Genomic DNA, 21995 nt, shown 5'->3' with positions numbered 1-21995 from the left:
GCCCTCCGTTTGCGAAGTGCGCCTGCTGCTTGCAGCACAGGGAGGAGAGGGCGGCTTCTAATAACCAACTCGCAAGATAAAACAAAATAAAAACAAACCAACAAACTCAAAAAACACCAGACATTATGATACAGACTTATGATTTGCACCGATGTTTTTTCGAAATTCTATACGGGAAAAGTGAGCGCGAGAGCCCTCAGTGCGCCTGCTGCTGAAGTCAAAGTAAACTTTATTGTCATCTCCGCTATATACAGTCCAGTATATAGAGAGACGAGACGACGAGGCTCCAGTTACAGCAGTGCAAGTAAACAAACAATAAATATAAGAAGAGTAAGAAAATAAATATACACTTTAGGACTCGGGGTAAAGGGATCAATAACAATTTAAAATTTACAGTTTGATGATTTAAAGTCTCACACACAACACGTCGAAAGAGGAGGGGGGGCGCTGCTTCCAAATAGACCGCATTTCATTCATAATGTTGTAAATCCAAGCCCATTATGTATTCATGATTTGAATCCTGGGTTGTGCGAAATCCCAGAAATAAACCCTAGCCAAAGTGAATCTGTGAACTAAGGTGTAGGTCTGTTAGGTTATGTTGTGGTGATCCTCGGGTTGAGGGATTTGTGTTCATACTGGAGTGCAAAATTAAAACCAATGGAAGATGGACAAGAAAAGTTCAAAGCCATCAGGTGCTCAGTTCAGAAAAAAAACAGAAAAGAAGAGGAGAAGAAACGAGCAAAAGATATAAAGCAGATGTGCCATTGATGGCAGGTCATCCTGAAACAGAATACTTTATTAATTAATAAAGCTGGACCTCCACAGCGTTGGTGGGATAAAGTTATCATGTTGGCTTGAAAATTTGCGACCAGCCTTGAAATAGGTCTGAAATTACACAACAAAGAAGCATCTAGGCCAGAGCGTTTAGCAGAGACTTTAAAGGTTATAGGTACATGGCCTAAAGTCAGGCTGCTGTTTATAAGCCTTTGGATATAAGGCCCAATAGTGTCCCAAGCTTCTTTAAAAAAAAAAAAAAAAAAGCGAGGGGAAGGACATCACTAGGAGAGCCAGACTTTATTTGGGTAACAATTTTACCCAGATAAGACAGACACACAGGTTCAAAGTGGCTAAAAACTGCCAAAGGCGTAATAGTAAAAGAAGAGTAAAGGACAGTAAATCACAGTTTGATGACAGAGCGAAGCCAAAGTTTTGGCGTTGTGATAACAGCTTTGAACTGTCCACGCACTCATCCTGAAAACACCCCGTCATTAAATCAACTCTCGTAGTAGCATCTATACAGCCATAAAGACATCCTTAGATTTCGTGCACCTTGTAGACTTAAGTCATGACTCATTCTAATATTCTCCTCCTGAAACTCTTACAAATACATATGCCTTAAGGCCAGCCACAAAATACTTCTAGTCACAAACTAACTCTCTGCTTCTTCAGTAAATCCAGCAGATTTTTAACATCTAAAGTAGTTTTGTGCTGCTGCAGACGTCAGTGAATCTGGCTTTGGATGTCCCTTCCTAGTTAAAACAACAACCTTTAAAATAAAGGGATATTTTCACTGGCTGTCCTCGTGTTCAGGAAACACGTACGTCACCCGGTGATAGTCACAAATGGTTATTGTGAAAAACAAATCCTCTTTAAAGAATAATTCTCAGGTGTTATGGGGAATATACAAACGTCAATCACAGCAACAAATCCTGGCTTCACCTGCTTCCAAGGTGCATGGAGAAGATGAGAGAATTAAAAAACAAACAAAACAAAAAAAACAGGAACTCCAGCAACACTTGAGGAAAGAAGAACAACTTTAATAATTGACCAACGTGTTTCGGCTTGTGGCCTTCATCAGGGTCATAAAACATTGTAAAAAAAAACAAAAAACAAAACAAAAAAAAAACGTCGCCACTACTGAGCACCTGTATCTGTAGTGTTTCATTATAATGTTATTCAATGAATAAACTTGCAGACACTAAAGCTGGTGCGCCAAAATGCGTTACCAAGACTTTCCTTAAATAAAAGGGGGAGAGGAAGTGAATCAGAATCTCAGGGCAACAGGTCTATAGGGGGGAAAAGGTTTCATCCCCCAGTGCTTTAAGTGGGCCGGTACGCGCCGGTACTCAGTACCGCCACTTCTAAATATAGCTCTTGAGAGTACCGCCACCTCTCCATGCGCCCAGAACGTGCTTTTAGCGTACCGGTACTCTCATTTGCACATCTGTTATAATCGTTTGGCTGCGCTGCCGCTTTTCAGAGCGCCCTTCACAAGCACGCTTCCTAATTCGTCCCACCGAGAGCAGAGACTACATTACCCATACACCAATGTGTTTTACAAGTGAAAAGCGCATGCGTCGCTTTTGCCGTTGTCATGTCAACGTGGTCCGGAGAGGGTGTGTAAAACGCGCAAACAGCTGCTCGGTTAAAATACAAAAACAATGAACACTTAATATGCTCTCCTGGCTTCAGACTCTGAGTAGTAAAAGAACAAGGTCAGAATCAGAGGACTCGCTGGCTGACACCCCACCAAGCCAGAATGATATCGCTGCAGGTCAGACGCAAGCTAATGAAAGCTGCACTAGTGCCGCAGCCGCGGACGACGGCACTTTTGGCGACGACGAGGACGAGAATGACACCATGGCCGTTTATCAATGCCCAAGTACGCGAGTACGTACTCGCGTGCTCGGTGAGTACGTACCCGCCGAGAACGCGAGCACGGACTCGTGGGCCGTTTCTCAGTTTTCAAGTACGCGAGCACGGACTCGTGATTTGTACAGTCGGAACACCAGCGTACGTGATGATGTCACAGGTCCGGAGTTTTTACTGCCGTCCCCTCCTAATTTAACTGTGAGTAACATGTTATGAAGCTTAACTGTAATCACAGCCAAACCGGTTTACTCAGGAACAAATAAAACACTGAAATAAACCAAACATTAACATTTAGAAGTGATCTAAGTGACTTATATATCATTTTTAACCTCAGTAGTGAAACCTCTAAAAATAAAAATAGTGTACATGTACATACGTGTACATACCTTAATAAAAACAAGCAGGTGAGATGTTAGAACGCTTTTATTTCTATTCTAGTGGACACTCAATACTATAGACAGCTGCTGGGGTTTCTTTAACCTGAGTAGTGAGAAGTCCGCGAGCGGGGGGTGGGGACGGACGATGTGCCGGGAGTCCGCTGTTGAGTTTTGGACGAAATGCATTCTGGGATATATAGCTGTCCCAAGTCTACACCGATGCATGCTCGATAAAATGGGCGGATCGAGAACACATCCGGGACTTTTTCGCGTTCTCGGCGTGATGCGTACTTCGAATTGGAACAGTACTTGGTCTCCGACTGATGACGTATCACGAGTACACGAGAACGCAAGTACGCACAAGTACGCATATTGATAAACGCCCCATTTCTACCGATGACAACAGCCGCGTTAGCGAGCATGAGTGGCCAGAATGTTGGTCCCAGGCACAAGTCCGGTATTTCTCCACAAATTACAAGTGGCTGATCAGCAGAAATCAAAAGTTGGGTTGTAGTGTGTGTAGTCAAGTTTGTGCTCGCGTGGACATGTAGCAAGGGCAGAGAGTGTCGCAGGAGTGGAGTGGGTGCTTAATCTCGTCTTTTGGAAGGGACAAGGCTGCACAACAAAACTCACTACGAAAGAAAATAAAAGAGCACAGAGACTCAATTTATCACAAGAAAGCTGTTGAAATAAAAGAGAAGGCAACACAAAATACAATGCAAAAACACATTGAAGATATGAGAAAGGCTGACTACGCTTCAACTTGCAATGTGTTTAGAACAGCTTATAAGATTGGCAAGCATGGGCGTCCCTTTACAGACATGCCAATAGATGTCCAGTTGCAAGTCTTAAATGGTGTCAAGATGGGCAGAGTTTTGCACTCTAATAACTCATGTGCAAATATACTGGATCACATTGCAGCTGAAATGAAAAAGAAGGTAGTCAATGACATAGTGATGAATGAAAGAAAATTGTGTGTGCTCATTGATGAATCCACTACAATAAGTGGAAAGTCTGTGCTTGTCGTGTGCCTGCGGTCAGCTATTTCCAGTGAAAATCCAGACACAATATTTTTTGAACTGATTGAGCTGCAGGGGACCACAGCAAAGGACATCACTGAAGCACTGTTAGGATGTCTTCATAATAATGGCTTTGACCCTCACTACCTACAGGAACATTTGTTGGCATTTGCTTGTGATGGAGCCTCAGTGATGCTTGGGAGGAAAGCAGGAGTTGCTGCGCAGCTTTGTTCCAAATTCCCTTACCTGTTTGTCTGGCATTGTTCCAATCACAGACTGGAACTGGCAGTTTGTGATGTTTTGAAGGAGGTAGGAGGAATCAACCACTTTAAAATATTCTTAGATCAACTTTACTCCCTCTATGCATCACCAAAAAACCAAAGGGAGTTAACCGAGAGTGCTCACAATGTTGGACAACGTCTCCTTGTGATAGGCCGTGTTTTATCAGTGCATTGGGTTGCTTCAAGTGAGAGAACAGTGAAAGCAGTATGGGAGAACTACCAAGCTCTGCAGGTACACTTTACAAGTGCTGCTGCTGATAGCAGCAGTGACTCAAGAGAGAGCAAAATACAAATTAGTTTATAATTTATTTTATGTACATTTTGTTAAAAAAAAAAATTCAGTACCTTTTTGCACATTTTATTTATGTTCAGTAGCTCTTTCTAGCTCAAGCAAATCCACAAACTAATAAAATGATTTATTATTTTGTATAAGGTTGTCTGTTGACTGTTGTATATAAAACCCATTCAATATAGTTGTTGTTGTTACCTCAGGGGAGGCGGAAAAAAAAATAGAGTACCGGCACCTCTTTTGGGCCACTTAAAGCACTGCCGGAGGCGAAAAGCAGGAACAAAAACCAAATACTAAAAAAAGGAAAAACTTACGCAAAAAAAATTCTGTGGCACACTAAAATCCCCCATGAACAATTTTAATAAATAAATAAACAAATAAATAAGGAGGACGAGGAGAAACCTTCCATCTCCGTTTCGTCCCGTCACAGCCCAGCTTGCGCTCCGCACTCGAGTCTCAGCTACAGCGTCTTCCCTTGTGGTGTTGCCCTGTAAGCAGACAGATACCAGAACCATCGTCCGGGAAGCGGGCAAATAGCCATGGCGACCCTCCCCAACACTGCACCCGCGAACAACAGTGGAGACTGCTCACAAGTGCAGGGCAGAGGTTCACCTCTGTTGATCACACGCGTTTCTTTCCACCGGCTGCTGTCTCTGTCGCCGGAAAATGAGACGTTGCATAGCTCTGCTCTGGCCGTCCTTCCACAAGCCGTTTTACCTGGCGATCATGCAGCATTTCCTTCTCTCTCACGCTCCTTTCTCTTCATATGTAGAGCCTCACTCGGTGCCCTACTTTCTTTAAACAGTTCCTTTCTGCAGCTGATGGGCCACCTCAGGGCACATCCACACCACGACAGGTGCTCGCTCTCAGCTAATTTGTCCAATGTCCAGCCAATCAGAATAAAACCGATTATAAAGAAAAATCCAAATTTCCACTGTGTGACAAGTTCAGGGCGCTGAGAGTTTGATTCAGAGTATAAGAGTCGTTTTAGCACTGCAGCCCTCTGAGATAATAAATATACTTTTCTTTGTTTAATCTTTAGCTTCATGTAGCGCCCCCACCCGTGTACAGCGGTGTACAGCGGTCGTGTAAACTGAGATAAGAGGGTTCCTCTTATCTCAGTTTCGACCTGCTAGCCTTCTCTTACTTTTGCTGTTTTGCTTCCACCAGTATAAAATCAAACTTCCCGCACAGCTTTTTCTATCTCAGAGTTTGCCATTAAAAAAAAAAAAAATCTATATTTTCTGAATTACTCGCTTGCTTTTTACGCACCAGTCTGCCGCTATTTGTTTTTTTCTTTCAAAAATGACCTCCGACAAGAAAGTCTCATTTCTGCTGTTCATCACCGAAGAAATGTAAACTTCTAAAAATGATGTCAAACGACAAAACGCTTTATCTCTAATAAAACCTCTGTAATTTTGCTCTGCCTCACTTCAGCAGCATCAGGTAATGTTCATATGTTGATTCATGGTTTTCTTCATTTTTTGATCTACTGCTGAATATTTTTAAGCTGGTTATCTGCTATAAAAAGTCAGGCCAGAAAAACCTACTTTATGTTTTCCTCTGTTTTATCCTCAGTCACTTTGACACAAAGGTATCTGCTGTGAAGCTTACAGCGAATCAAACATTTAATAATCTCCACGGAAATTATGTAAGTGTGACCAAGTGCTCGGCAGGGCTATAAAAGAAATAATAATAAAATGACAACGCCACCTAGGGGAATTTCGCTTAAATATATTTATGAAAATTAGATAAAAGGAATAAAAAGAGGTCGCACAGATTCAAGGATGCACACTGAGGCAGGTTGGCTCCAATATTAAAACAGTTTTATTTACAGTAATAAATAAATAAAATATTAGGAAACAAAATGTAGCGTCTTTGTTGACAGTGTCCTAAAAGTACAATAAAACAATGATGGAACTTGGACTTACCAGCAGCCGTGGACCCAAAACAAAAATCACACAAAAAGAAAATCACTGCAGCCCACCCGGTGCTGTACAAAAGAAAGTGTGAAAACGACCCACCACCTGAGGTCCCAGGGCCACTGGCACGTCCTCCGTTCACTGAAATAAAAACACAGAAAAATACGTTAAAAGAATAAAAGGACACTGAGCGTCTGGCTCGCTACAGATCATACAAACTAAAACACACTTTAATAAAAGAAATCGCACATGCACACACACACACCAAACTGGAAGGTTTACGCCCCACGGGTCAAACTACCACTCGTGCTGGTAGTAGTTGTCCAAGCCTCAATCGCAAGCCGGTCTGGCTCCCCACAGGCTGAGACCGGCAACGGAGGCGATTTAAAATTCCCGGCACGACACTCGGGCAGAGGATCGCTTCAGCCCGATCACAAAAGCGTGGGTACAAGCCACAGTCCAGAATAAAATAGAATAAAACCAGGCGAACCAGGAAAAGGTAGGCCTACCTAATAAAAACAGTCTCACGACAAGATAGACAAGACAAGACAGCAGGCTCCACCGAGGAGGAGCCCTCACAACAGCGGCTGGGAAGGAGTTTCACTCTTCCGCTTTAGGTTGGGGCGATTTGCCACGGAGAGGTGAATACAGCAATCAAACCCTAAAACAACAGATAAATGTAACCTTAGACCCTTATAGCAGTGAATGCTAATACAAATAGTTTTCACTATTCACTATTTCACTAGACAAACACCGGCTTAGCTTTACACGGGCTGACGCCACCCTGCAATCAATATGCGGGTGGGTTCCCAATTAACCTAGTTGCGCAGCGAAGAGAGCGAGCGCAGGAGAGAGAGTGAGAGAGAGAGAAAAAAAAGGCGAGTAGCCCATCTGGCTACATCAGTATTCTGATTCTGAATTCCCTTCCGTGTTACATTCACTGACACATTCATTCAAAGACAATGATCAGCTCAAAGTGCTCTAAATATACTCTGCATTATATCGAGCAGCAGCTGCCCACGTTACACTGTGACTGTCACCAAGTAACGTGGGCGTTTCCTAAGTAAACAGCAGGTGTTGAACAGGTTACAGGTGAACAGGAAGTTAGAAGGTAATCTCGAGAGTCAGTCTAGCTGATCGGTGGTGTCTTGGGGAAACTGTCTCATCGTTATTAGTGTTACAGAGAGACAGCGGCACGAGACCAAGCGGAATTTTAATTAAAATAATTTCTGAAGATAATATTGATGCATGCTTTCATTTGCACGAGCTGGAGAACTTTTTTGCCGAGGTCTTCAATCCTATCAAACCGCATCTCTCACTGAAAGACTGAGACGACCATTTGGTGAAAACAGAAAATGTGTGCGGAAGACGGAGAGTGGTAAACTGTTCAGTGAAAATACCAACAAACAAACAAACTACGTGTTGCGTCGTCAGCACTCGAGAAAAAGGAAATGTCTGCTGTTACTGAGTTACTCTGCTCGACTTTCCTGTTTGTTGTGTTTGCCTGTGCAGGTGAGATTTAACTGTTAGAAACTAAAGTATTCTCTCGAATTACTTTCATATTGACTTCCGTGTGTGTAAAGGAGACACAAGGCTGGATGGACACTTCACATCTGTAATCCAGCTGTGACAGAGACAAAGAAGTGTAATGTGTGTGTGTCAGTGTGATGTGTTGTAGTGTCAGGAGTCAGTATACAGCTACAAAGCTTTTTGTTCAGTGTATACAAACAGCTGTAGCTCCATAAAGGCAGCATGCAGAGACTCACAGTGTCTTATAATGAGAGGCTGCTTTCTCTCACACATTATACACTCAAGAAATTATCTATTTAAATGAACATAAATATGATTTCCATGCCATTCATTGCTTTTTAACGTTATGCAATTGTGTTATTCCAACTTAATGTACTTTAGTTGGACAATGTTAATTGATTATGTTGAACAAACCTATTTACTGCAGTTTAGTCTAACTTTATTTAACTGAGTCGATCCAACCCCTGTAAATTACATTATTCCAACAACAATGCTAATAAAAAAAGAGTTATTTTGTTTTAACATTTAACAGTCTAGAATCTGGTTAACATAAAACTTGAATTTATAAGAACTTTCACTCCATCCATCCTCTTATTTTTATGCAGGAGGGCTGAAGCCTATTCCAGAAGACATAGGGTGAGAGGCAGGGGTACATCATAGAATAGAATAGAATAGAATTCAACTTTATTGTCATTGAACATGTCACAGGTACAGGGCAACGAAATGCAGTTTGCATCCATCCAGAAGTGCTTTAGCCGTGATATAGATATATTACAATATATATTAGCAATAATAGAGATGTGTAAGTATATTACAGAAATGGGTCTATTATGGTATGTTATAATGTACACGGTATGAAGTATGTTATGAATATTCTATAACTATAAGTATGTACAGGCTGTAGTGAGTACAAGCTATGTACAGGATATGAACAGGATATAAATATGAAAAACTATACAGAAATATGAGATATACAGCTATACAGAAATGTGAACTATGCAAGTTATGAACATGGGCAGGCCACCAGGCTAGCAAACATCTGCATTCAAATTCAGACAGATTAGAATCACCAGTTAACCTAATCATTGTCTTAGACCTGTAGAAGAACCCACACAAACATGAGCAGAACTCTACACAGAGAAAAGGCCCAGGCCTGATGGTGGAGTTGAACGCAGGAGCCTCTTGCTGTAAGGCAATAGTGCTAACCACTGCTCTACCGAGGTGTCATGCTACGCTTAAAAAAGTACAACAGCTATGATTTAAAAGCCTAATACAGAATTTACATTTTTGTCCTTGACAGGTTAAACCACAATAAATAGCAATAGCATACATGTGGTGTGTGCATGGTTGTCTCCTTCTTATAACCCCAGTAATTTTCTGCGGTTTGAAATCTTGTGTGATCTTGTGAAGTCCAGGCAACTAACCACTCTTACTTAATTGTACCACGTCATATAAACAAGAAAAAGTTAAGTTGTTGAATTTCATGCAGACCCTGAAATATTTTATTACATTCACCATATAAACATGAAATTATTTTATTCAAATTATAAATTAGACTCTTGTAAAACTAAAACTACCCAATCTCATTTCTTTGAGTGTTGTTGTTCTGTGGAAGCTAATATCTTGTAGTTTCTGACACTTGTTGTGTGCATGTTTAGCATGAGGCTAAAATTCCCCCTCATTGGGTCACTGGTGACCTGGTGGATGTTCAGAGGTTCATAACAAAATATTTAAGGTAAACCCTTCTCATCATAGTTGTACTTTGACCTTTAACCTCTCTGCTCTTGTGTTGTTTCCTCTTTCAGACCAGAAAACCATCACAAGTGAGTCTGGACAGAAAGTCACTCTGACATGTCGAGCTCCAAACAACAACATCATAGTTGTAAAGTGGAACAGAACTGACCTGGGAGATAAATATGTGCTTTTTTACCAGGATGAACAATTTGATCCAGACATGCAGCATCCATCTTTTAAGAACCGGGTGGATCTGCAGGACAGACAGATGAAGGATGGAGACGTGTCTCTGATTCTAAAGAATGTGACGACTGCTGATAGTGGAACATACAAGTGTTATGTTGTTCAGAGAGTAAGAGAGCCTTTGAGCCTGATCAGCATCATCAACCTGATTATTTATCCTGGTGAGTGAGTAAAGTTCAATGTGATCAGAGGTGAAGCTGCTTCCTGGTTGTTCATGTTTTTTAGTTTTGTTGCTACAGTCCAACATAGCAAACGTCTCAGTGATGCCTCTTCCTTAGAGAACAATGGTTGGATCAGGGCAAGCAGCTGAAAGGAAAGTTCTTTCATATTGAGACTCTGTTACACATTCCATATGTACCCTCTGAGGCTTTGGCTCGAGGGGAAGGATTTGGATTTCCAAGTGCTTTGGGGACTCCTGTGAGGTCAACAGCTGCTGCACCAGCCTTTGGGCTTCCCACCACATTAATGTGTTGGAACCACAGGCTCCCATCCTACTCCTGTAGTTTTTCCCTTGACTGTGGGGGTTCCGTGTAATTCTCAGGACAGACAGGCTGGTCATGGCAGCCTTTGTTAACAGGCAGGGGGCGTAGGCTCACCTCTCTCCTTTGCAGGATAGCTGCCAGGCTGTGGCCCTCCCTGTTCCACTCCCTCAGAGCCATTCACTTGCCAGGGCAACTGAACATGGCAGCACAAGACCCCACCAGCAAGTGGTTGACCAGATCTGGCGCCACTTCAGGAGGGCCTCTTTGCCCTCGACCTCTTTGCCTCCAGAGAGTCAATACATTGCCACCTGATTTTCTCCCTGCAGGACGATGACCCTCCCCTGCTGTGGGACACCCTGGCACATCCCTGGCCACGGGCTCTTCTATATGCCTCTCTCTAGTCTCTCTCCTTTAGTCGGTTGTTTAGCCGACTAAACCTGCAGTGTGGCTATATTGTGGGCCTTGTGAAGCAGCACCTCCCACTCTGCTATTTGTGTGGCAGCAGCATGGTCATCTGTATTGATAATTTCTATGTTCTACCCTCTGAGTGTAGCAGCTAGCCCAAACAGGTGCTGGGTGCCCCTCAACGCCAGCCTTCATCTCTGTGGCTGGCTCAGCATCTTGCTGGCCAACCATAAAGCGTGCTGCTCTCTTGCAGTAATCGCGTCTTGCCGGAGTCGCTCACCAGTATTGCATCTGGCAGAGAGATGCCCTCTGGGTCTGGACTGAGGGTCCAATCCCCATATTACATATTGAATATGTAAAGGAGTAGAGAGATTGTAACTCTGAGTAAGTAACCACATGATCTGTGAATGCAGTCAGAGACTTTCTCACAACCTCAAAGTTCATCTGATCAGTTTTAATTTGAAGTTATCTATTCATCACTGAAACGACAGACTTACACATGTGTAACAATAAACCAAGTTCAAAAAGGGAGTCTATGGTTGACGTGTGTTCCTGGTTTCCAAAAGAAATGCTTCCAGTTGCATTGTGATTTGAAGACTGTTTTTTATTACAAACTGAAGATGGAACAATGAACTTACTAAATAAGCATGAAAGTTCCCCAAAAAAGCAGTTATCCAGAACTACCTGTGCACACAGTCAGAAAACCGTGAGACTCCTAACTTCTCTGTCCATGCTCCTCCCCTTCCCCCCCACAGCTACAATGGCTTTCAAGCTTGTGACATTATCAAGTTCCTCCATGTAATTCACTTCAGCCATGGTGTTACAGCAAGCTGTCAGAAGAGTGAAAACGCATTTAAAGCTTCTGCATCTTCTGTCTTGATAGGTGCCCAGTTTGAGACTTTGTTCATGTCGACTACAGCAGTTTTGTAGTCATTTCCAAAATGCTCTTTAAGGAGCTGTTTAGCCTTGTGATAGCCTACATCTGGCTTCATATGAAGGCAGCTCATAATTAGCTCTTTCGACTGTCCATTAGTGAACTGCTCTAAGAAGTAGAGATAGTCCTTAGGACTTTCAGTGTGAGACTCTACTCCATGCTCAAAGGCTCTTACGAATGTATTGTAATCTAGAGGATCACCACTGAAGGTAGGGATGTGTGTGTGACCTGTGTACGGTCAGAAAACCGTGAGACTCCTAACCTCTCTGTCCATGCTCCTCCCCTTCCCCCTCACACAGAGTTTCATGCTACTATTGCACTTACATACTTAAAGTGAGAGGTACCCCTTTTTAGGTTCCAATCCCAAACATTGACATAACATTACTTTATGTAAACACAACATAAATATTCATAGTTTTTAATTCTGAAAAGATGAATTATGTAACAAATCTATGAATCATAAAACAAACATGAACTCAGTCATACATTCAAATATAAAGCAGACGTCTGGCGCCTACAGGTGTTAACTGCATGTTTCATATTGATTCAGTTTTTCTGTGTATGGGAAGGCAACATGAGCCCGGGTGAAGTCTCTGTGAAGCTAAAGGGTTGCGGGGGGCTACAGTCTATCCCAGCTGTCTTGGGGTAAGAGTTGGGGTGGCCAGTCTGTTGCAGAGCTAACAGAGAGACAGACAGACAACCATTCACACTCCCATTCACACCTACGGGCAATTTAGAATCAGAAATTATTGTAACCCCAATAATGTCTCTGGAGCAAGCTGGAGAACCCACAAAGTTCTTGCCAAGAGACAACACTGATAACTATCATGACACAGTGCTGCCCTAAAAACTCAAAAGTCAAATAAATAATATGTTTGACATATGTCATAAATAAATGACATATTTAAAGTCAATCATTCTGATCATCAATTTACTTTGACCTTTAACCTCTCTGCTCTTGTGTTGTTTCCTCTTTCAGACCCGAAAAACATCACAGCTGAGTCTGGACAGAATGTCACTCTGCCATGTCGAGTTACAAATGACAACAACAAAATCATAGCTGTAGAGTGGAGCAGACCTGACCTGGGAAATAAACATGTTCTTTTGTACCAGGATGGTCACTTTGATCCATATTATCACAATGAGCGGTTTGATCTAGATCACCAGCATCCATCTTTTAAGAACCGGGTGGATCTGCAGGACAGACAGATGAAGGATGGAGACGTGTCTCTGATTCTGAAGAATGTGACGATTAATGACACTGGGACATACGAGTGCCGTGTCTTCATGGAAGAAACACGCTCATGGAAGAACAGCATCACTGGCACCATCAATCTGACTGTTGTTTTTCCTCCAGGTGAGTGAGTAGAGTTGAGTGAGATCAGAGGTGAAGCTGCTTCCTGGTTGTTGATGTTTGTTTGTTGTATGGATGAGCTGGTGGATGTCAGAGGTAGACAGATGTTTACTGTTGTCTTTGTGGCTGGTAGTCTAGAGTTGTAGAGCAGCATTGTTTGGGTAAGGTTAGAGCAGAAACAAAGACATTTATGAATCAGTCTCTTCTTCTCTTGCTCTCTAACTCGTCTGTAAACATGTGTGGGGAAACTCAATGTTAAAGCCTACAGCTGGAGGGGGAGGGGAGGGGAGGGGTGAAGCTTGTCACAATGGCTACAGGGCGATAGCTAAACTGGACTCAAATGCAGAGAACCACAACAGAGAAGGCTCATACGTTTTACAGTGTTTATTAAGTCAACAGGTGAATTCGTGACAAAGTGTTGCTAATGATGTGGCCGTGGGTCAGTGGGGTGAATGAGGAATTAGCAGGTAGCGACGAGGACGAGCAGGTGCATCTGGGAAGAAAAGAGAACGGGCTTAAGAAGCCGGCAGGCGCAGGGTATTTAACGGAGTTGGTAATGACTGATAATGCTTACTGATAGTCTGGGTGAACTTGGCTTTGAGGGAGTGGCGCAGTAACGCAGTAACGCAGCGTTCTTATGGGAAAGAAAAGGTAATCTAATTACCTTTTTTTTGCAATAGTAATCCCATACTTTACTCGTTACTTGAAAGAAGTAATCGGATTACATTGCCCATGTAACTGCCCAGGTGAGTAGTGGCAAAGGCTGGCTGACCTGAGTTACACTGTGTTTGAGGTGGTGAGTGGGGCAGGAGAGGTTCTTTGCATTGTTCCAGAATGCGAGAATAATCCGAGGAGAGCTGAGGTTGAAGGCAAAGGCAAAGAAAGTCCAGGAAAACTGTAGCACAGGAAATCAGAGTAAGCAACTAAACAAGTAGCAAGAGCATGAAAAACATTAGAGCCGATACCAACGTGAGGTCGCTGACGAACTGGCGGCGAAGGAGAGTGTGAGTGGAGCTTAAATCCTCAACCTGATTACCCAGAATCAGCCTCAGGTGTGCAGGACTGCAGGATAGATGATGGCTTTGCCAGGGGTGGAGTCCAAAGAACTCAGCTGCCTGACCGAACCTTCCAGTCAACCGTCCAGATCCTGACAAAGCTGGTGGTTGTGAGTCTGTGAAAGTGAATCCTGCCGGTGCCATAGCTCATGAAAACGTACTTAGTGCAGACACAAAACGTCCGTCAGCTTCAAAGTGTGTCAGAAAAATGTCCACATGATGACTGATGGATGAGAGAGGTCCCATTTTTGTTGTTGTGCACAAATCATTGAACAACACAACACTTAGAACTCCTTTCAGTGCTGCCTGTTTTGTTACTGCACACATTTCTGATGGTCCTACAGTCCAACGTAGCAAACATCTCCCTGAAGCCTCTTCATAGAGACCAAAGGTTGGATCAGAGCGAGCAGCTGAAAGGACACATCTATGAATGCAGTCAGAGACTTTCTTGCAACCTCCCACTTGATCAGAGTTAGCCTCAGGTTCTCTGTTAGTCACTAAAATTACAGACCCAGATTTTTATCACCAACTAAAAAAAAACAATAATACTAACAAGGAAATGTCTTTTGTACCTGCATCACTCTGCTTAATTTTGTGTTTGTCTCTGCAGATGCGCTTTAGCTGTTTAAAAACCAAGAAAAGTTTATCTCTGAGATAAAGAAGGATAAAGTGTCAAGGTCTGATGATGCAGACTGAGCAGAATAGCAGTGTGGACCCAAATGTCCACGAGAGGTAGAACTGAACTTAACAAAAAGAAAGCCTTTATTGTGGGCAAAAATAAACATAATAATAAAGTATAACATAACCAGGCAGATAACTAGCAAAACCCTAAACTCGGAGAAACTAAATAAATAAAATACTTGAATGTATGAACCAAGGAAACACAGGGGTGGTTAGCAGACAATCCGACAATATACAGGGAGTGCAGAATTATTAGGCAAGTTGTATTTTTGAGGAATAATTTTATTATTGAACAACAACCATGTTCTCAATGAACCCAAAAAACTCATTAATATCAAAGCTGAATGTTTTTGGAAGTAGTTTTTAGTTTGTTTTTAGTTTTAGCTATTTTAGGGGGATATCTGTGTGTGCAGGTGACTATTACTGTGCATAATTATTAGGCAACTTAACAAAAAACAAATATATGCCCATTTCAATTATTTATTTTTACCAGTGAAACCAATATAACATCTCCACATTCACAAATATACATTTCTGACATTCAAAAACAAAACAAAAACAAATCAGCGACCAATATAGCCACCTTTCTTTGCAAGGACACTCAAAAGCCTGCCATCCATGGATTCTGTCAGTGTTTTGATCTGTTCACCATCAACATTGCGTGCAGCAGCAACCACAGCCTCCCAGACACTGTTCAGAGAGGTGTACTGTTTTCCCTCCTTGTAAATCTCACATTTGATGATGGACCACAGGTTCTCAATGGGGTTCAGATCAGGTGAACAAGGAGGCCATGTCATTAGTTTTTCTTCTTTTATACCCTTTCTTGCCAGCCACGCTGTGGAGTACTTGGACGCGTGTGATGGAGCATTGTCCTGCATGAAAATCATGTTTTTCTTGAAGGATGCAGACTTCTTCCTGTACCACTGCTTGAAGAAGGTGTCTTCCAGAAACTGGCAGTAGGACTGGGAGTTGAGCTTGACTCCACCCTCAACCCGAAAAGGCCCCACAAGCTCATCTTTGATGATACCAGCCCAAACCAGTACTCCACCTCCACCTTGCTGGCGTCTGAGTCGGACTGGAGCTCTCTGCCCTTTACCAATCCAGCCACGGGCCCATCCATCTGGCCCATCAAGACTCACTCTCATTTCATCAGTCCATAAAACCTTAGAAAAATCAGTCTTGAGATATTTCTTGGCCCAGTCTTGACGTTTCAGCTTGTGTGTCTTGTTCAGTGGTGGTCGTCTTTCAGCCTTTCTTACCTTGGCCATGTCTCTGAGTATTGCACACCTTGTGCTTTTGGGCACTCCAGTGATGTTGCAGCTCTGAAATATGGCCAAACTGGTGGCAAGTGGCATCTTGGCAGCTGCACGCTTGACTTTTCTCAGTTCATGGGCAGTTATTTTGCGCCTTGGTTTTTCCACACGCTTCTTGCGACCCTGTTGACTATTTTGAATGAAACGCTTGATTGTTCGATGATCACGCTTCAGAAGCTTTGCAATTTTAAGACTGCTGCATCCCTCTGCAAGATATCTCACTATTTTTGACTTTTCTGAGCCTGTCAAGTCCTTCTTTTGACCCATTTTGCCAAAGGAAAGGAAGTTGCCTAATAATTATGCACACCTGATATAGGGTGTTGATGTCATTAGACCACACCCCTTCTCATTACAGAGATGCACATCACCTAATATGCTTAATTGGTAGTAGGCTTTCGAGCCTATACAGCTTGGAGTAAGACAACATGCATGAAGAGGATGATGTGGACAAAATACTCATTTGCCTAATAATTCTGCACTCCCTGTACAGAGAGAGACAGAGGACATAAATGAGCAAAATGGTAGAGAGGAAAATTGAAACACACTGGGAGCACAGCTGACACAAATGAAAAAGACGCCACAGAAGAAGCAAAACTAGACACACCGAACATGGAACATGAGACTGTCAAAATAAAACAGGAAACATTGTGAGACATAGACTGACAACACGAGCTTGCCAATATGACATGGAACCTGCACACATGGCAGCCTAGGGAGACCAGATGAAACACAGAGAAACACGGGAACGGGTAAAGAAGACAACATAGAGGTGCTCCTAAGAGGATGAGGGAGAGGACACAGAGTGCAAGGAAACACAAGAGCGAGGGGGGACGAGAGAGGGCGAATGAAGAGGGAGAGAGAGAGACATGACGGGCCGGGGAAACATGGATAAATGTGACAGACAGGGGAGACATGAGATGAAACACAAGGAGTGAACATGGGAACACAAAGGGGAAAGAAGACATGAGGGCACACACACAGAGACATTAACAGAGACTCAGAGAGAGGGACACTGGACAAAGACACAAGGAGAACCTAATAAACAAGGAACTAAATTGATCACAAGTTAACTTGGGGACATAATATAAATAAACTTACAACTAACCAGTTAAAGTTGATCTATAACAGTCACCAAAACAAAGAAACTCAAAATCCCGGGTTAACTGACCCAGAACCATGGCATAAAGAGCATCAGTCAGGTTTACAGTTTGTCTGTTTGTGTGAAGATGTCACAAGTGTGTGCAGCCGTGACAACGACAAAGAAGTGTAATGTATGTCAGTATGATGTGTTGTACTTTGTTCTGTAGTCAGTATACAGACCTGTGCTGTCAAACATGAAATTTTTGCTTTTGTAAGATTCTCTCCAAAGTCAAAGGAAATAAGAATAATCATTCAGATACATTTAACAGATAAATATTTAAAGAAGTTGAGCCTGTGTCTTCCACTTACTGAAGGTGTGTTTGTCTAGCATCTGACAAATTGGTTCACTGTTGACCTGGTGGATGTTATTAGGTTTAACTAATTAAATCCAAAATAACAAGTAAAACTCAAATGTAAAATAAACAAACCATATTGTTAAAATACATAAATGAATAAAGTATACAGTTGTGATTTTACCTTTATCTGACTTCCCTGGTTCATCATCAGCTACCTGACATCTAACACCTGTTTCTCACCTGCAGGTCAGCGAGGAGGAGACACAGAGAATCGATTTGTTGGACTGATAGTTTCTGGTCTGCTTATTGCTGTTGCTGGATTTTTGTTTTGTTTTGTTTTAAAAAAAACTGTTAAAGTATCCTGAACATCTAGCAGACATAGATGTCAAACATCTATAATGTGATTTTCTTTCTCATTTTCTTTCTCAATCAATCAATCAATCAATCAATCAATCAATCAATCAATACATTTAAAAACAACACAGGTTGACCAAAGTGTACAAAATAAAAAGTAAAACAAACACACACAAAGAGGACAAAACAAACAGTCAGTCACAATTAAATGCTAGTGAGTAAAGATGTGATTTCAGACGGGATTTAAAAATAAGGTGTTGGGGAGATCCTAAGACTGTTCCAAAGTTTAGGCAATAGCAAAGGCCTGATCTAGTCTGTTTTTTAGCCTGCTCCTAGGACAACTGGAAGCAACTTAACAGATGACCTGAGAGTCCTATTTGGAGTATTTTTATTTAAAAGATCAGAGAGGTATGAGGTCTTTTAAGGCTCATCCAGTTAGAGACTTAAAAGCAAGAAATAAAATCTTCAAATCAATTCTAGAATGTACTGGAAGCCAGTGTAAACGAGCCAAGACGGGAGAAATATGGTTGCATTTACGAGTGCCTGTCAAGAGTCAGGCTGCAGCATTCGGAATAACTTGAAATTAGAGAGCAGAGCCTGGCTGATACCAAAAAAAGACTATTAAAGTAATCAAGCCTGGATGAAAAAAATGCATGTGTCACTTTCTCTAAGTCAGCAGACGACAAAATGTTCTCAGTTTCTCAAATGAAAGCCTGCCATCAAAGAACATTCTCAGATTTTTTACAGACTTTTCCAGAGGACCAAAGTTACCATAAAGAGAAGAACGAGGGTCAGAATGTCCAAATAGTACAATCTCAGTTTATTTATCATTTGCATTCAAAAAATGTAATGCCAACCATTATATAATTTCATTGAGGCATTCTTGCAAAACTCATAAAGAGACTGTAGAATTCTTTTTAAGAGGAAAGTAGATTTGAAAATCATCAGCATAACAGTGAAATGAGACTTCATGTTTCCTGAAAATAGAGCCTAATTGGAGCAAAGTACTGGGCCAAGGATAGATCCTTGAGGGACTCCACATGTAAAGGGGGTGGATGTGGATGAAGAGCCACCAGAAAAACGATCTACACCATTCAAGTGCAGTTCCCTAATACCCACACAGCTCTCCAGTCTTTACAGTAGAATCCCATTATCCACGCTCTCAAATGGCATACTCAGATCTAAAAGCACTAAAATGGAAGAGTTACCAGAGTGAGCAATTCTGGTTTTTAATGAAAATAAAAGATAATTAAAAACTTTTAAAAGCACCGTTTCAGTGCTATGTAGTACTTTGAAACCAAACTGAAATGTTTCTGAGATGCCATTATTTTCCAGAAAAGCCTGAAGCTAAGTAAAACATTTTTTTCTATGATTTTGGACAAGAAGGGGAGTTTGGAGATTGGTCTAAAATTTAAGAGAACTTGTTGGGTCTAACACTTAAACTCTGCTGACTCAAAGACCAATCATTTGTGTACAAAACAAGACCACACACAGCTCAGTCAGTTTTTACTTGCTGGGGAGTCCAAGCTCTTCACCTGCCTTTTCTTTAGTTGACATTGATCTTTTTGAGCTGAAGCGTTTGCATGATCTTTCATTCAATCGAACTTATGAAATCTTACATTTACAAATGGTTATGAGATTACACGAAGTTAAAGACTGATGTAGCACCACAGATTGAGTCCCAACACATTTTCTAAAAAAGATTATTAAGGTAGTCGGCCCAGACATTTAACCCGACATTTTAACTGTTTTTAATAGTAGTCTTAGCTCTGGAGTAGTACCAACTGGATTCAAGTACGCTGTAGTGCAGCCAGTACTAAAAAAAAACTGAACCTTGACTCTTCTTGCTAATTTTAGACCTATTTCCAAGCTTTCTGTCAAAAATTCTAAAATAGATTGTATTTGAGCAGCTACAATCCTTTCTAAATAGTCCGAGAAGTTCCAGTTGGGCTTCAAAACCCACCACAGTACAGAAACTGCCCTCCTAAAAATACTTAATGATATTTTATTAATTAATCAACTGTGCTCCTGCTTCTAGACTTAACTGCAGCATTTGATACTATTGACCACAGCATTCTGATCTCCCGTTTGGAGCAATGTGATATCACAGGTATCCCTTTGGAACGGTTTAGGTCTTACCTCTCCGAGAGGACTTTTTATTTCTTCCCCAGCTCCTTTTACTTGTGTTGTCCCGCAGGGTTCCGTATTAAGCCCAATTCTCTATTCAATCTATATGTAACCCCTACGCCTAATCTTTACGAAGCATAACATCTGCTTTCACTCCTATGCCGACGACACCCAGATTTATCTTCGGTTTAATAAACACCTCCACTCCCATGGAATCGCTAGTCAAATGTCTTAACGAAGTTAAAACCTGGATGGCCTCAAATTTTCTTACCTTCAATGAGGATAAAACTGAAGTAATTACTTTTGGACCAAGCTGTAATTTGAATGCCTCAGATTTGGATTTATATAACTCAACATCTGCTGTCAAAACACAGGAAAAATCTGTGGTTTTTCTTGGATAACAAAGTTACATTTGAGAAACAAATTAATTCAGTTGTTCAGCTGTCCTTCTTTAAATTAAGGCTCCTATCCCAGGTGAGGTCATTTTTATCCTTTAAAACCTTGGAACGAGCAATCCGTGAATTCGTCTTATCTCAACTGGATTACTATAATTCACTATACGTTGGTGTCAGTCAGTCCAGCTTGGCATGGCTCGAACTTGTACAAAACGTTGCAGCCCGCCTTTTGACTGTGTGAAGAGACATCAGCATATTACTCTGGTGCTTGCTTCCCTTCACTGGCTTCCAGTGCATTTTAGAATTAAATTTAAAATCTTACTTTTGAGTCATAAAGCACTAAATGGCCAGGTACCAGAATATTTGTCTGACCTTTTGTAGCTTTATATGCCCTCTAGAGCCCTTCAGTCAAGTGATCATTTACTCCTTACCTTACACAAGTCTAGGATGGTTCATAGTGGGGATCGGGTGTTTGCGGCTGTGGCGCCGAAAATGTGGAACAATCTACCTCTCCGCATTAGAAAGGTCCCAATTGTCACTCTTTTTAAATCGCATCTTCAATTCAATTCAATTCAATTCAATTTTAGTTATATAGCTCCAAATCACAACAAAAGCTTTATATTGTACAGTAGATACAGAGAAAAACCCAACAATCATATGACCCCCTATGAGCAAGCACTTTGGCGACAGCGGGAAGGAAAAACTCCCTTTTAACAGGAAGAAACCTCCAGCAGAACCAGGCTCAGGGAGGGGCGGGGCCATCTGCTGCGACTGGTTGGGGTGAGAGAAGGAAAGGAAAAGGAAAATATGTTTTAAAAATATCTTAAAACATATTTTTTCACTTTGGCTTTCGATACTGCACGAGAGTTACCAATTCTTTTTATCCTAATTTTCTTTTAATTTTCTTACCTGTTGTTAATGTTAATGTCATTGTTTAATTATTACTTTGTACAGCACTTTGGTCTACCCTCTGTTGTTATTAAATGTGCTTTATAAATAAATAAATATAAATAAATGAATAATAAACAACTTTTATTCAACTTTCTGCAGGGAAACTAAATAATCAAAATAATGCACTGCAATGTGATATAGTTTAATTTCAGTGTTTTTGTATACATCAATGAATTATGTATGTTATTATTATTATTATTATTATTAATAATAATAATAATAATAATAATAATAATAATAATAATAATTTCTTGTTAAATGTAAAGTTAGAATCAGTGATGATTTGATTTGTTTTAGCCTCGTGTTCAGCAGCTGTTTATGAGATCAGATGTGAGCTTGTTATGTGAGTATGGATCAACACAAAGAAGATGCTGCAGAGTCAGATATTTCAGATATTCATAGAGATTTCCTCACTCTAAAAACACTGTTTATGACAGATGTATCTGAAGAACAGATGGAGG

General features: G+C 41.3%; 1 protein-coding gene across 2 annotated transcripts; it reads left to right on the top strand.

Moving 5' to 3' along the window:
* Nucleotides 1-7652: 7652 nt before the first annotated feature.
* On the top strand, nt 7653-21224 carry LOC109197114 (T-cell surface protein tactile-like). 2 transcript variants are annotated; one of them, XM_019352278.2, is made up of 5 exons: nt 7653-8052; nt 9876-9893; nt 10004-10208; nt 12848-13225; nt 17954-21224. In XM_019352278.2, exons 1-5 carry the CDS (start codon nt 7789-7791, stop codon nt 18070-18072), a joined length of 984 nt encoding a protein of 327 aa, XP_019207823.1. In that variant the 5' UTR covers nt 7653-7788; the 3' UTR covers nt 18073-21224. The 2 variants fall into 2 exon arrangements, with proteins under 2 accessions (XP_019207823.1, XP_019207824.1); XM_019352279.2 differs by having other exon boundaries at nt 9876-10208.
* Nucleotides 21225-21995: the final 771 nt, after the last annotated feature.

The sequence above is a fragment of the Oreochromis niloticus genome, linkage group LG3 (assembly GCF_001858045.2).
Source record: "Oreochromis niloticus isolate F11D_XX linkage group LG3, O_niloticus_UMD_NMBU, whole genome shotgun sequence".
Lineage (NCBI taxonomy): Eukaryota > Metazoa > Chordata > Actinopteri > Cichliformes > Cichlidae > Oreochromis > Oreochromis niloticus.
Note: the sequence above shows the minus strand (reverse complement) of the source record. Positions and strands in the feature narration are given on the sequence as shown.

Bases quoted from the DNA above. Each gene is read 5' to 3' on its own strand.
- LOC109197114 (XM_019352278.2), top strand. From the start codon at position 7,789: ATGCTTTCATTTGCACGAGCTGGAGAACTTTTTTGCCGAGGTCTTCAA. The intron at 10,209-12,847 runs GTGAGTGAGTAA...TTCCTCTTTCAG, and splicing joins CAACCTGATTATTTATCCTG to ACCCGAAAAACATCACAGCT. The intron at 13,226-17,953 runs GTGAGTGAGTAG...TCTCACCTGCAG, and splicing joins GACTGTTGTTTTTCCTCCAG to GTCAGCGAGGAGGAGACACA.